General features: G+C 32.7%; 1 protein-coding gene across 1 annotated transcript; it reads right to left on the bottom strand.

Annotated features, from left to right (window-relative positions):
* Positions 1 to 5,385: 5,385 nt before the first annotated feature.
* LOC103499218 (uncharacterized) lies at positions 5,386 to 6,009 on the bottom strand. The gene has a single exon (XM_008462164.1). It carries the CDS (start codon positions 6,007 to 6,009, stop codon positions 5,386 to 5,388), a length of 624 nt encoding a protein of 207 aa, XP_008460386.1.
* Between the last annotated feature and the right edge of the window lie 10,932 nt (positions 6,010 to 16,941).

Below are 16,941 nucleotides of genomic sequence, written 5' to 3'. Positions count from 1 at the left end.
AAGATAATTTCTTCAAATTTTTACTACTTCGTTATTTAGACAAATTTCCGAACTTTTATTCGAAAGTCAACCTAATTATTGCATAGTGAAAATAGGGTTATGATTAAAAGAGGAAAAGGAGAAGCAATGATTCCATCGTTTTTCACGCAGAGTGTTTTATATAAAGAAAAAAATAGTGAAATGTCGTAATAATCAAACTCTACCTAATTTATTAGGATTTTTTATATATATATATTTTATAAATAGTTTGTTCAATTTTTTTTTTTTTGATTCACCACAATTAAAAACATTGATGCAAATGGACTTTTAAAAATTTATTATTTTGTTTTAGTTTATTTTCAGTGGAAGTGTTTGGTTATGATTTTATTTTTTTTATTTATGATTATGATTAATTATTATTATTTTGTAAACATTATTAATTCATTAAAGGTATGGGAATCCTTTCGTTGAATTAGGAGCTTATTCCTTTAAATTCCACTATTATGAAAAGATCAAATTGGCTTTTGTATTGTATTTCCACTTTCTTCAAACAACGGGGAAATAAATTATATTTCTTAATTCTTATCATGAATGCTTTTAGTATATCACCCTTATCATTTGATACCTTTTATTTTCTTTTTTTAATTTTTTCCTTTGAAGATTATCATTTGATGCTTTTGATATAGAGAAGAGGAAACTCATCCACAAATTTCAACTTATTTATTTGACATTAACAATGATGTGACAGAACAACTTCTATCTATCCATTTAAATAGCAGTCATCATTTTCATAATTTTTGTTCAAAAAACTCCTCAATATATCCACATCTTAATTAAATGGATTACTAACCATGCATATTATTGGATTCCACTGTGTTTGAACTAATGTGAGTGTTAGTAATTTATAGCAATTTTGTTTGGATGTTGTAAATTCATAACCACATTGTTATGTGTAAGATGGGATTCGGTGAGAACTTTCATAAATATTTAACATTTTAATTGGGTGATTTTAACCACTCAAATTCTATTTGCTATTTATTTTAATATGGGAAGTGGGATCTTTGGAAATTTGAATTTTTAATTTCAAGAGACAAAAACATACCCATTATCAAATTGAGTGATGCAATTTAACAACTCCTTGATCTCCAAGAACAAACAAAATTTAATGTATTTTTAGTTAAATGGTACAAAATATCCTTAAATTTGAAGCATATTTTGTTTATGTTTTTGGACTTTGAAGAATACAGTTTTAATTCTGAATTTTGATAAATTTTTTTATCTTAGTCTTTTATTGTTGTTTGTAAATAGCCAATCAAATCAAATTTATACTATACTAATCAATGCTACCTATACTGTTAAGTAGTACAAATTTGGCCAAATCAAGTCGATCCAATAGGAAACTTAGGAGATTGGTTTATCAAAGTTAATTATTAAGTTGAAGTGATAAAATAAGAGAGGGGGTTGGTGTGTTTTGTGATTCAAATGTGCATAAAAGTAAAGACATGAAAGTAATGCTAGAAATGTAATTGTCACTACAAGAAATCGGACTTTTTCCGACGTCGAAAAAGACGTCAAGAATAAGAGGTTTTCCCGATGCATAAAGTAAGACGTCGGGAGAAAAAGCTATTCTCGACGCATAAAGTAAGACGTCGGAAATAAGAGGTTTTTCCGACGCACAATTCACGCGTCGGGCACAAGACGTCGGAAAATAAAGGATATTCTCGACACCGACCTAACGCGTCGGAAAAGGCCGTCGGGAAATAAAGGGTATTCCCGACGTGTTAGGCCAGCGTCGGGAAAGACCTAGGTATTCCCGACGCCGTAAGTAGTGCGTCGAAAAAAGGCTCACGTGGGAAAATAAGGGGTATTCCCAAGGTCTAGGTTTTTCCGACGCCGTAAGTGTGCATCGGGAAAGGCAAGTACTGCGTCGGAAAAGGCCTAGGTTTCCCCGATGCAGTAAGTAGTGCGTCGGGAGATCCCCTGAATATTTATTTCGTTTTTGTTTTACACATAACTGAAAATGAAAGGGAAAGGGTTCGGAGAAGAGAGAAACATTCGTCGCCGTCCGTAGCTCGCCGCCGTCCGTCGCCGCGGCCGCAACTTCAGCTTCAACCTTCCTCCGAGCATCCTCTGTAGCTTTTGCCTCTGCTTGCAACATAGCTTTTTCTGTATTGAAAAAGGAATTAGTAACTTCCTGAAATAGTTTTGATCGCTCTACTTTCTCTACTATGATTGTGTTGTCATCAATGTAAAGACTCCAACCTTCTCTTTATTGTCTTTCAAGTTCTTCTCTCTCCATTCTCACCTTTTATTGAAACAACTTTTATTGAATGAATATGTGTGCGTTTGTGCATCATAGGGTTGGCCTAACATTGGACAAACAAGAAAAATTTCAAGTTTAACGAACCTTTTCAAGTGCCTTTTCTTGAGCTTTCAGTATAGTATCGGTAAAACGGTTCTTTAATAAAACTGCACGGTAAAGCCTGTCGGGGGAGGCTTTCCCGATGCAGTACATGACGTCGGGAAAGAAAACGAGGCTTTCCCGACCCCGTGGATTACGTCGGGAAAGACGGCGTCGGGAGAGGCTTTCTCGACGCGTGACCAACACAGCGTCGGGAAAGCCTATCTCGACTCACTTCCCCCGACGTTTGTCTCGACGCCGAGAACTGCGTTGGGAGATCCTTTCCTGACGTGTTTTTCACTTCCCCCGACATTTTTTGGCGTCGAGAAAATCCCCATTTCTTGTAGTGTGCCCAATGTAATTTTGATCATTGAATTGTCAAGGTATGTTTTTTTTTTTTTTTAACTTTTTACCTATGCCTAGTCCAATTGATTAGAAAAGTTAACGAATGGTCCTAAATATCTAATTAGGCAATTTAGTTAGATGATAATCAATTTAACTATTTGTATTACGCTGCGCTAGGATAAATTTCTAATAGGAAAAGCCTAACACTACAAGAAAATGAAGGTCTCCCGATGCACAAAAACATCGGGTGATATATGAAAAGTGTCGGAAAATCCTTTTCCGATGCATAAATCTGCGTCGGGAACGACGTCGGGGGAAATGAGTAGGGAGAGCCTCTCCCGACACACCAAAATATAGCGTCGGGAGATCCACTATTTTTTTTGTACAACCGAGAATGAGATCTAAACAAACGAATGGAAAATTTAACAATCAACATTATTGATACATAGTTTAAACATAAAGAATAATAAAGAACATAAACAACAATAAAAACAATAACAAAATCAACAGAAAATTTACATCGGAAGGGAGGATTGAGAACATAAAGAACAATAACAAAAAATCAACACAATAAGAACAAAATCTACACAATCAACGACAAATCCACACCAAAATGAACATATTTTAAACATTATTGATACAAATCCACAAGACAATCACAAATTTAATTATATTTCTAATACCTAAACCAAAATAAAGAAAAAAAAAGAAGGGATTCACTTACCGACGGCGAGGGGCGGCGGTAAGATCGGACGACGAAGATTGACGGTGAAGATCGGATGGTGGATGGCATTTCTTCCTCTTTTGGAACTTTGGAATTTCCCTCTCTCATTTTTCAGTTTTCTTTCAGATCTGTCAAACAGATTTGAAAAATTGGTTTTAAAGGAGAGCTCCCGACGCTGTTATGCATGGCGTCGGGAGAAATTAAAATATTTAAAAAATTTTAAACTTTTCCCGACGCCGTTATGTATGACGTTGGGAGAAGTTAAATATATTGAAAAATTTATAAACTTTTCCCGATGCCGTTATGTACGGAGTTGGGAGAAGTCAAATATATTTAAAAAAATTCTAAACTTTTCCCGAAACCGTTATGTACGACGTCGGGAGAAGTCAAGTATATTTTAAAAAATTATAAACTTTTCCCAACGCCGTTATGTACGACGTCGGGAAAAGTCAAATATATTTAAAAACTTTAAACTTTTTCGACTGACAATTCCCGACGCGTGCAAGGGGCGTCGAAATAAGTTATTATTCCCGACGCTATTCACCAAAACCTCGAAAATGTTGTCATCTTTCCCGACGACTCTATCACGTCGTCGGAAAAAGTTTCTTTACCCGACGTGCAAAAAGTGTCGTCGGGATAAGACATATTTCCCAACGTCATTTCTTCCAACGCATTTTTGTGTGTCGGGAAAACCTCGATTTCTTGTAGCGTAATAAGAAATTTAATACGGTTTACCCTTGGTCAATAGAACAATATTTTTTGTTGTCGATCACAAATCACAAAGTCCATCTAATCTATTACATTTTAGAGATTAACATACAATTATATGCCACAGGCTATACATTAATCTAAATTAAACCATGGAAATACACAATCAGGCATTGCGTGTCCATCAATAACAAGAAAATATAATTCATAATAACTAATAAATCAAGAGTAAAACTCCTACAAGAAATCTTGATCATATCGTCAAAATAATCACGAAAATACAATGGACTCCTCAAAAATCCTCAAAACTATATAAAAAACAAAGATCTTACCTTTCCATAATGGTGGAAAAGATAGATGGATAAGATGAAAGTAAACCTAAAATCTTATATTATAGATGGATAGAGGGCGAAAAAACGAAAAAAAAGAAAACCAATTGATCATAAGTCCAAAACGACCACTTGAGCAAAAGATATGACGTAAAAACTAAAGCTATGAATTTATATCAACTGCAACACGCTGTCATGAAAATGAAGGTTTTGCACTCCTTTGAGTGACAACATTGTTTAATCTTTTGGCCTAATTTCTTCACTAGGACTTTGAATTGATCCTTTTTTCTCTCGTTTTTCTCCCTCATGCTCAGTTCTACCTGACTCTTGAAACCTATAAAATAATCAAAATGATCGAAACATAAAAATATAGAGCGGTATCGAATAATTAAGTGAGATTAAATAGCACATTTTTTCTGCTATCAATTTTGTCCTTAAAATAAGATAGAAATTGTCAAGGTAATAGAACAAAGTGAAAATAAGTTAATAGAAATCAACATGTCTTACTCCTATGTGATATCGGTGGTTTAATCATTCATCCTTATAATTATCGTACTTACAAAATTCATAAAAAGATATATTTGGTCATCTAGAACATCAGTTACAAAAATTGAAAAGAATGTTTAATTTTTAATACAATTGAGGGTAGAAAGAGTCAAACCAACATAATCCGCTAAGCTATTCTCGTATATTTTTACTTTTTATTTCTTTGACAATTTCGAAGTCCCAAGGGCTAAAAATGAAAATGTAAACATACTACAAACTTCAACCATCAAAGAACATGGAAGTATTTGGAAAGGGAATGATCTTTCCAATCGCAGCAAAGAAAACAAACACAAAACAAAACCCAACAAAAATTGATCTCCAAAATGGTAAAAAGAAAATGTAAAAGTTTGGTGTTATCTGACAGTTGAAGCCACTGTATGAGCCCAAGATTTGAGATGATGTTTGATATCCATTTCAGTTGCTCCTAAACTTGGAATTCTCCATTTCATCAAAATCCTTTTCTTATCATTTTCTTTCTCAACATCTTCCCAAGCTTCGGATAAATATGGCCTTTTCAAAATTCCATCTTCAATCTGTTTTTGTTTTTCCTCTTTTTTTTGGCCAATTCTTTGTAACCCAGGAATTATTGAAGCCAAATTTGTATCATTTTTATCTTCTTCACTAAATACAAATCCCAAATCCATAAATCCTTTCAATTCTTCAAATTCCAACTCTGATAAACTCTTACTCAACCCTTTCACTTTCCCTCTAATTTTCATCTTTTCATTATTCCCTTCAACGGAAAAGTCCCTTACCTTACCGGAAACAATGGTTTCTAGCTTTTGATTATTGGCAGAGTGAACGGCGGTTTTGGAAGCTGGGAAATTCTTTGAGGAGCTGACAGCATACTCGCTTTCCGAGCTCTGGAAGTGGATTTCCGGCGCCGAGGAGTGGGTTTTCAGAAGCGGTTTGCTGGCGAAAATTGCCCGTTGGAACCAGAAGAGATCAAAAAGTGGGAGGATTTCTTCGGCTGCCATTGTTGATGGGAGAATGTTCGAGTGGAGAAGATTATATTGAGGGTTTTAAACAGTTAGTTTATATAGATAAAGGAAGAAGAAACTAGAAAAAGAAGATTTCATTATTAGAATTACAAAGAAATGTCCAAAAGAAAGAGAGAAAAAAAAAAAAAACTCCTAACCTTTATAAACCATTTAAAATGAGTATATATATGATTTGATGTTCGATATTTCAAGCGTCAAAGTTTCGAGTTATGTTATGAGATATTTGCAAGATAAAAAAATAGTTATTAAGACATGTGTAAAAGCAACTTAAGTCATATAAAATAGATATATAATTGATTTGAAATTTAACATTTGAAATTTGGAAATCGTAAGATATTTGCTTAATAAAAAAACTAAAAAGACTTATTAGAAGGGATCTAAAACCATCATAAATTTTTTAAAACAAGTACAAAATCATTTTTTGGGCTATATATTTAGAGTTTTAAGAGTTTTACCTCAAAGAGAAAATTTTAACCTTAACTTAAAAGCAACATCAACATGAGACTTGGAGGACCAAGGTATATATAACAATAAAAAAATTCATAAAGTCCTATTTTTGACAATTTTTTTGACCTATTTTTCTTTTTTAAAATAAAGTTTTAATAAGTACTTTTGGTTTCTTTTTTTCATCCTATTTTCAAAATATTCATTTGGCTCTTATACTTTCAACTTTCATTTATTTTGTATTTTTGTAATTTTAAAATGTTTAGTTTGGTTCTTATACACTAAAAAAAGTGACTATGCCCTCTAATTTTGGTTTTAGTTCATTTTGGTTTGGTCCCAATATTTTCAAAATATTCATTTTAGGCTCTACACTTTCAACTTTAGTTTATTTTGTATACTTGCACTTTAAAATGTTTATTTATTAGTCGTTATATTCTAAAAAGGTAAACTTGGGTCCTTGGATTTCATTTAAAAGGATCAAATGATCATTTCTTAAAAAAAAATTGATGAACTGTGTAATACCTCGAGTTTAGGAGGAGGAAGTGAATGAACCAATATCATATCTGAATGGGAAAGATCTCGAAGAACTTAAAAGTAAGGTTAAGAAAAACTTAACATGAGTGAAAGTTACTACATATACCAATAAGGTGCATTTTTCTTTTCGGTGGCTTAATCACAGGAACTCTACAACCTTTTCACTCTAGTAAGTCACTCTTTCACTCTAATAAGCCTTTAAGACAAACAATAATGACGCTGTCAAGTAGCATGGAACGCATAGGAGTGTCACAATCATATGAACCTTTTAAAAGTACTAATAAAGAACGCGTGCGATGAACGTGAAAAATAATACACGAAAAAAAAAATAATTTAAACTTAACTTTATAAAATTGGAACAATCATTTCAATATTCTCCAAATTCATCATCATCATCTTCTATGTCTCTTTGTTTTTCCATTGATTGGATGTTGAATTTGATTTGTTTGCACAATTCAAATTTCATTTCTTAATATCTTGAGTTTACATGTTGCAAACTTGACCATCTACTCTATATATATCCAAATAAAATGGAAGATAGAAAGGTTGTTAATTGTTGTGTAATAACATATAACATTATGTAAATATTAGTTACGTTGTGGAAGATGAAAAAGTTGATGATCCTAATAATATAGAACATTAACTATCGGTTATGGATTCAAAACTTTTTTTTTAATAAGGAGATGAAAAGTTAATGAAGTGTAATTTTTTTCTTGTTAAATATGAAAATGATCACAAACATTAAATCTATGTAAATGAGAAAATTGTCACTAAAGCAAAACTAAAAAAAGTTATAATGAAAGGATAAAAACATCCACCAAAATCATATTTTTTTTGGAAATTATACATGTAAAATCATAATTTTTTTTAATAATTTGTAGGTAAAAAAAAAATTAAAGGAAAGGCTTTAATATTTCTTGCTTTACACGTTGTATTACCTTCATGTACACTTTATAAATTTCAACAATATTTACATTGTCCGAACAAAATCAAAGCATAAGTCACTCAACCATTTTATTAATAAAATAGCTTTGACAAAAAAAAAAAAAAAAAAAAAGAAAAAAAATAACATGAGCAAGATTCCATTAGTTTACATTAAAAAAAGATTTTCAATATTGCATGACTTAAACATAAAGAGCATAGATATATGTACATGCCAACCACGAAGTTGGTGGTTCAAGTTTCTCCAACTTTTGTCGTGTACTAAAAAGAAACATATAAATGAAAGAATATACACAAGCATACTTCTATATACAAAAAAATAAGCAACAAAAAAAAAAAGACAATATTAGAAGAGAATAAAAAAGCATGAACTTGTGAACATGAATGAAAAAAATGGGATATTTATATCCAAAGATTTGAAAAGGAAAAATTTTCAAGGTTGTAAGAGATACAAAAAAGTTAATATGAGACAAGGGAATGTGAATAGTTGGGAGATGGAAGATTAAGGGAGAGAGAGAAATGTGAATAAATTTGGATAAATTTAAATGACATAATTAATTGGATAAAAAGTTTTAAATTTTGAGAAAATTTATAATAAGGAGATGAAAAATTAACAAAATGTAACTTTTATCTTGTTAGAAAGTAAAAATGACCACAAACATTAAATTTATGTAAATGACAAAATTACCACTAACGTAAAACTAAAAAAACTTATTATAAAAGGATAAAATGAGACTACAAAGTTTCTCTACTTCCGTTCTTTTATATATACTATAGATAAAGATAGTATTTTATATATAATAAATGAAACCGAAAAATGGTTGTTAGTTAGGTTAGATTGTTGCCCCCTTGAATTTGAGCACATGTTGGGGGTATAATAATAAATAAAGCACGTTTCTTCAATTATTGATGTGTTTTGAATTGAAAGCTACAATCATTGGAGGGTATCAAATAAATATAATATATATGGTTACAGGAAATTAACCACACAAGCTAAGGGAGTCATTTATAAATATTGTTCAATTTTATCACATCATTCGATAAAATGACAAAACTATTTATAATATTCGTAGATTTGTTCTTCTATCAAATATAATTTAATCTAGATAGGTGTGTTTTTCAATAATATTTTCCCTCTTGGTTAGGGGTTTGGGTGTGGTTGGTTTTAGTGGTTATGTTGGCAAAATAATAATAATAACAATGATGATGGAAAGAAACTATATTTTAAAAAATGCACCAACTTTGTTTATATGAAGTTTTTGTTAAAAGTTTTGGCAGCCAATGGGAAGGCATAAACTAATTTTTGTAGTAAAATTTTAAGGGCGATTCCTATTGGTCCCCCTTACACTAATATTATAAGTTTGCTTTGCACCTCATCCACACATTTTCTCCAAATTTAACAAAAATCAATTTGAAAAAGTACCCTCTACGTTTTAATTTATTTAAAACATATCCTCATATTTTCTAAATTCTTGAACTTAAATGTTTTAAAACTGCTCTTGAAGTGAACATTCTTTATAGTTTCAATGAAAATTAAGATATGAAATAGTGTAGTAAGGTGATGTATAATGAAATTTTGAATTGGCACGTTACGTTATTTTAGGTTAAAATAACGTAGGCAATATTGGCCGAACTTGGTTACCAACCTCGAAAAAACACACATATATATTTTAATAATAAAGAAATGAAATAAAATTTTAAAAATATTTTTTTTAGAAAGTTAGATCCGTTTCGAATAATTCAGATTTGAGTTTAGATTTGAGTTCTCACTTCCAACCAAGTCCAAGCAATTTTCATGTGGTTAAAATCAACCCGATCCGATTCTCATAAATTATTGTCTCAATTGTATTGTCATTTTTATAATATGAAAAAACAATTTTTTTTATTTGAAAAAAGAAATATTCACATGTTTTAAGTGTGTCCTAGAAAGTAGAATAATGTTTTGATTTAACATAACATATTAATTGTACAATTATGATCGTGTTTAAGTATATAAATCAACTTTACTATGGTTGAAAATTAGAAAGAAAAATTATAAATCTAAATTTAGGGTCTATTTAAAATGAATTAAGAAAAAAAATGCATTTTCATTTAAATATTTTTTCAAAAAACTTTTGGAAAGAAAACACACGTGTTTGTCAATTTTTTTTTAAAAGTGTTCTTATGTAAAGATTTGTTTGATTTGTAATAGAGTAAATTATCATATATTTATAGAATTTGTCTATGGAGATTTTGATAGAAGTTCGACTGAAAAACAGTAAAAGATAATCAAGGACCCTTCAGTTTCTACTGCAGCTAATAATATAAGTAATAACTAGTGAGACAGCAAAAGATAATAACACATGAGACTTTGGTAACCAAGTTCGGCCAATATTGCCTACGTCTGGAGAGCTGTGAACAACTTAGATGAGTAATTTTATTAATAGTCACCATAAACATCAAAACATCAATATAGCTTATGTATACATCTCAATGCTATAACTACATGACTTGTGAATTAACATCAAACTCCAGGCTCCCCTGGAATAAAAAAGACTCCCGTCGACAGCGTCTGATGGTCAGGCTCCCCCAGAATGTATGCGCGGCTCAATCATTAATCAAACTAACCATAGTCTCATATGTATTTTACTCATCCCTAAACCTCAACTTTAGATAATCATGTTGCTTCCAAAGTCATAAGGTCAAACTACCTTTAGTAGCAGGCGCTTCGATGATAAATCGGAAGTTACTTCTCCGTATTAGCAACAAAAACTTTTCTCTCTTTTTTTCTGCGTTAACCAGCCGATCTTCAAGACCCCAATATATACATATATCTCCAGCTATGTATATGCCTTGTATCTTTAATGAGATCCCTAAAGAATAGGAACTTATTATATTCTTGGAGATAATTAGAGAGATTCCATAAATATAGGAGAATCAAATATTCATTGATTATCTTCTCTCAAATATATCTTCTCTTTTAATTTAAAAGATATTCTTTTAGACTAACTACACTTCAACAAACTCCCGCTTTTGTCTAAAAGGAATTTCTTTTTTGGTTCAACAACAACAGTACCACAGAGTCATTTCATTCACTCGCAACCTTTAGTTCTTAGTAAGACATATGTCATTTCATTCAGAAGATATTTCATTTAGGATATAAAAGAATTTATCAAACTTCATCTATCACAAAAACAAGAAACTACAGTCATAAAAAACAATAGGGCCAGAACACAAACATTATCCATTTTTGCCCAAAACCATTAAAAACAAAACATCCCACAATATTTCCTCATTCAACATTTCCTCATTACATCCACTCCCCCTTTGAACTGGAAAAGTAATGACATTAACCAGATGGTGGCTGCTGACGACTAGTGGATGGAGCCGAAGACTTCAATGTCGAATGAGAGCATCAACCTCTAATCGACGTTCAGACAACAGAGTGATGGAGTTAGTCAGTGCACGAGATTCAGCAGTCAAGGAATTAATAATGCGGGTAGCTAACTCACGATCCAGATAGAAGCCTTCAGCAAATTCATCTTAGTTAGTAGTGTCAAAAATATGTGGGCCCCGAGTTGGATGCACATCATGGTCAATATCAAGCACATGACTACCTTGAAAGAGTCTGTAGCTAAGTGCAATTGTCTTAGGTTCAGGTCCAGAAGCATCAGATGCAGTAAGCACCGCTCCATTTAGGTGAAGTAGCAGACTGGAGAACAACCTCGGAAAAGCAATGGGAACCTAAGGCAGTAGATATGCTTGAGGCATGTGAGGAAGGGAACCAATTGACAATGCCAATCTTGTGCAGAATGGCATACTTCATGTTGAGAGCAGCTGCATGGATTCCATCCATAGGCCATGTGAACAAGGTCCCTCCAGATAAGACAGTAGCTAGAACCTCAGTAGTAGGACATGATGGACAGCAGTCAATATCAACAGTATTTCCAAGAAAACCATTTATTACAGCAGGTGAAAACATAATTTTGAACCCTCTAATGTTACCGTCTGATAATCAGCACTACTCGGATCATTAAACTCATCAGGCAGATTGACGATAAATTCTCTAATTAGCTGGGGATAAAAAGGGCCAACATTCGAGATAGTTTTTTCCAAACCAACCTTATGGATAAGGTCCATGATACTCATGCAAGATTGGTATTTGTTAGATATATTTACCTCATCAGCAAATCTCCTCTGCATCACAAATTTCCAGTGTTGAACACTTTCCTCGTGGTGAAAAGAAATTCCATCAATGGGAACAGACGAAAATTTGCAGGGATTTTCTTTCTGCCACTTTTTGTGGTAACATTTCTCCTAGCCTGTTGAGTTTTTCTTTTTGGAGGTTTAGGACCTTTAGGAGACTTTGGCCTTCCTTCAGAAGATGGTGCAAAAGGATCATTAGTAGGAGGAGGAATGTCTTCAGGAGGTATCTCAATCTAGTTAAAAGAAGTACACTGATCATCATGTTGAGAACCAACAGTCTGTTCCTCACGTGCAGTAGTAGCGATTTCAGGAATGCGTGCAGGCACTGCATTCGATTGCGAAGTAGGTAGTTTCGATCGAGAAGGATGAACAGAGGGAGAATGACCTAAAGGTATAGCTGGTGAGCGTCAAGGGTCTCCTGGAGTTGGAATGAATCCCCCTTCGGTTGATGAGCTCTCTTGAGAGTGAATGGAACCCGGGGGATCAGAAGGGGGCCTCTTGGCTATAACTGGCTCTGAGGGTTTCTTTAACAAACGGATTAACGGAACATTATTTTAATCATCTGAATCCATATTCGATATAGTGGCCTCAGAAGCTCGATGTGCATGCACAGTAGGAGAAACAGAAGCAGCAGACTCCCCGACTTCAGGCACCGCCTCAAAATGTAAAGACTCCTGCATCCTACTGGTGGCCTCTCCATGCACTTTCTCAGATGGAAGTCGATAGGGTCTCCGGGGAGGAATGCTTTTGAAACGGCGACCTCTGACCCTTACATGATGTACTGGAGAAGGCGAAGAAGTGATGACATTAGGTGCATCTTCAGACTGCTTAGGCACATAAAACCCCTTGCGAGTATTCACCATGATGAATCCGATTCGAGTAACCGATGAAGAATTTCAACTGATGTACCAACTCCAGAATGTGTAACGACTTAAGATGATCTTAGTTTAAATAGCCAGAATACAATTCAAATAATCTGAAAATTAAACATCCATTAATGAAAAGAAGAGCTCCATCAGCCGAAAGGACCTCCATTTACTCCAAAAACAGCGCTGACAACTTTAAATATTTGAAACGTGGAGACATGCGCTATCTTTATTGCTCATCATGAAGTTAAGTGCGACACACACCTAAACCAGCACGTAAGTATTCGAATGAGCTAGCATCCAGGGGTTTAGTGAAAATATCGACTAATTGTAAATTTGAACGAATATGATCAAGCTTGATTACTTTGTCTTCAACTAGTTCACGAATAAAGTGGTGTCTTATATCAATATGCTTAGTTCGACTATGTTGAACGGGATTCTTAGATATATCAATTGCACTCGTATTGTCACAATACAACGTCATAGTGTCTTGATCAAAGCCATATTCATGCAGCATGTTTTTCATCCAAATCAATTGTGTACAACCACTACCTGCAGCTATATATTCAGCTTCAGTTGTAGATAAAGAAACACAGTTTTGCTTCTTACTTAACCAAGAGATTAAATTGTTTCCCAAAAAGAAGCAACCTCCAGACGTACTTTTACGATCATCAGCTGAACCTGCCCAGTCAGCATCACAATATCCAACTAGAAAGGGAGTGGTATCATACGAATACATCATTCCAAAGTCACTGGTCCCATGAACGTATTTAAGAATTCGTTTAACAGCTTCTAGGTGAGTGATGCGGGGATCTGCCTGATAATGAGCACATATTCCCACAACATAAGCTATGTTAGGTCGACTTGCTGTTAAGTATAATAGGCTGCCTACTATACTCCTGTAAAGTTTGTGATCTTCAACATCTTCAGTGTCTTTTGTAAGTTTAACATGTGTCGCAGTTGGAGTCCGCTTATTTCGAGCTTGTTCCAAACCAAACTTTTTGACCATATTCTTGGCATACTTTTCTTGTGATATGAAAATGCCATCATTCTTTCGCTTAATTTGAAGTCCCAGAAAACATGAAAGCTCTCCAACCATTCTCATTTCAAATTCCGACTGCATAATATTAATGAAATTATTTACTAGATCCTGAGGAAATCCTCCAAAAATGATGTCATCAACATAAATTTGAGCCACCAACAGTTGGTTATATTTCCTGTGTATGAACAAAGTCTTGTCAATTTCTCCTCTGGAATATCCTTTACCTCTCAAGTTTTAAAGTAAAAGTCGAATAGCTTCAAGTCGAGCAACAGGAGCAAACGTTTCATCAAAGTCAACACCTTCAGCTTAAGTATACTCTTGAGCTACTAATCTGGCTTTATTTTTCGTCACACATCCAGTTTCATCAGTCTTATTTTTAAATATCCATTTGGTGCCAATAACATTTACACCTTCTGAATTTGAAACTAACGTCAAGACATTGTTTCGTCTAAATTGCTGTCGCGACGTGATCGCGGCGTGGAGCGGCCGACATCCTCAATCATTTAATCTTTGATATTTAAAAGGTTTGGAGTCGCCACAAATCATATTAAGGTGTGATTGGTCACCACAAAAAAATTGGTCTACGTAAATTCAGATTTAAGGTTCGGGAGTCAGTTGTGTGTAGAGAAGGTATTAGCATCCTACAACACCCATAAAAATGATTACCAAAATTTATCTTTTAAACTAAATTAACGAGGTTCACAAAACAAAATTTTTTATTTGATATTTTTTAAATGTCCCATGGTTATCATTTCATAACTAAAAAAACCTAAACTTGAATTGATGATTATATGGGTGGCATGAGAGCCATTAGAATTTAATTTTTATTTAAAAAGATTTTTTTATTTACCTCAAGAATATTAAAATATCAAACTTTGATATTTTGATCTCCATCATATGCCTTTAATGGAAAATTTCATGTATCTAAAGAATTAATAAATTCTAAAGAAAACACTACTCAGTCCCATTCTAAAATATAAAATTGTTAGATATACTTTGTTTAAAAATAATTTACTAATTTTTAAAAATTGAGAAATTTTATGTATTTATGGAATTTTAACAATAAAATCCATAAATGAACATTACTCTTTCCCATAAATAATACAGTATAAAATAGTTGGCAAATATGACAAACAATACAACCAACAATATATGTTGCCAAATAATACAAGTTGGAGATAATATCCACATATTCAAAAATAAAATATTGGAAATAATATACTACATTAGAGATATATAATGTTTGAGAAATAATGTTTGGAAAGTAAATAATATAAAGTGGTGAAATAAGTATTCTGCCATTCAACCAATCTAATCAATCAATATCAAACATATTTAATAAACAGTAAAAACAACCAAATTAAACTCTACATTTAACAAATTTTAATCAAATGGCTTACTTTAAATCAAATTTAAAACATAAGTAATTTGATGTAACAATTTTCAAATGACTTAAACCTAACAAAATTAAAGTACACAAGCAGATTTGATGTGATAGTATTCCTAACAAAATTAAACACAGTAGCAAATTTGATATAACACTATTCTATTGGAATTCAATTGGTTTAACCTAAAGAGCCATAATTTAAAGAAAAATAGATTGGATTGGTCTAAACTTAACAAATTTAAAACACTATAAACCTAAAAAAAATTAAACACAGTACAACCTAGGCAAAATTTGATGCAACAATATCCAATTGGTTTAACCCAACAAAATTAGAATACAAAACAGAGGCTAATGAGAAATAGATTCAATTAGTCTAAACCTAACAAAATTAAAATACCCTAACCCTAAAAGATTAAACACAATCTAGGTAAAATTTGATAAAGGAACAAAATCAATTTAACGAATTAAAAACAAATTAAATTTGAAGAATGTAAGAACAATCTACGTAAAGGGAAAAAAAAAACTTACCTTTGGCAGAATAGTTTTTTTTTGCTTTTCACCCTTTAATTGATCACTCCTTCTTAAAAAAAAATCCCTCCGTTGTCTTTTTTTTTCTCTGTTTTTATAGGGCACTGAGATGGTAGTTTTTTTTTTTAAGATTGCAAGATCATGAGGATCGTGTTTGTGATAGTGGGAAAGTGGGAAGAATCGTGAAGAGGGAGAATCGTGGAGAGGGAGAATCGTGGAGAGGGAGGAGGAAAAATCGTGGGACTGGAAGTGGTTGAGAGAAAATAGGGAAAAGATATGAAATTTAATTACTGTTTTCTTTTTTTTTTTTTTAAAAAATAAATTTAAATTCAAATCAACTTAATTTAATAAAAGTAAATAAATAAAATAAAGTAATAAAATAAAATAAAGTAAAGTAAATGTAAAAAACAACTGGCCAAAATATGGTATCTACAGCTTGCCCCCCTTTGTCCATCCTGAAAATATTTAAAGGTGCACAAAGGAAATAGATAAAGTATTTGGGCCAAATTTTATTTTTTAGAGAGGGAACTAAAAAGATTATCAACCTTTAACTCTAGGGCTAGGTTTGATAAATAAAGGACCTGATAGACAAGCTTCAACTTCAGCTTCAGACCCGGGCTCGATTTAACAAAATTCGAAAAGACATCAACCTTAGCTCTAGGACTAGGTTTGATAAATAAAGGACCTGATAGACAGACTTCGACCTCAGCTTTAGATTTGGGCTCGATTTAACCAAATTAAAAAAGACATCAACCTTAGCTCCAGGAATAGGTTTGATAAATAAAGGACCTGATAGACAGGCTTCGGCCTCAGCTTCAGATCTGGGCTCGATTTAACCAAATTCAAAAAAACATCAACCTTAGCTCCAGGACTAGGTTTGATAAATAAAGGACCTGATAGACAGGCTTCGACCTCAGCTTCAGATCTAAGCTCAATTTAACCAAATTCAAAAAGACATCAACCTTAGCTCCAGGACTAGA

The sequence above is a fragment of the Cucumis melo genome, chromosome 5, assembly GCF_025177605.1.
Source record: "Cucumis melo cultivar AY chromosome 5, USDA_Cmelo_AY_1.0, whole genome shotgun sequence".
NCBI lineage: Eukaryota > Viridiplantae > Streptophyta > Magnoliopsida > Cucurbitales > Cucurbitaceae > Cucumis > Cucumis melo.
This window is presented reverse-complemented; position numbering and strand designations above follow the sequence as displayed.

Excerpts from the sequence above, each read along its gene's own strand:
- LOC103499218 (XM_008462164.1), bottom strand. The coding sequence starts at position 6,009 with ATGGCAGCCGAAGAAATCCTCCCACTTTTTGATCTCTTCTGGTTCCAA.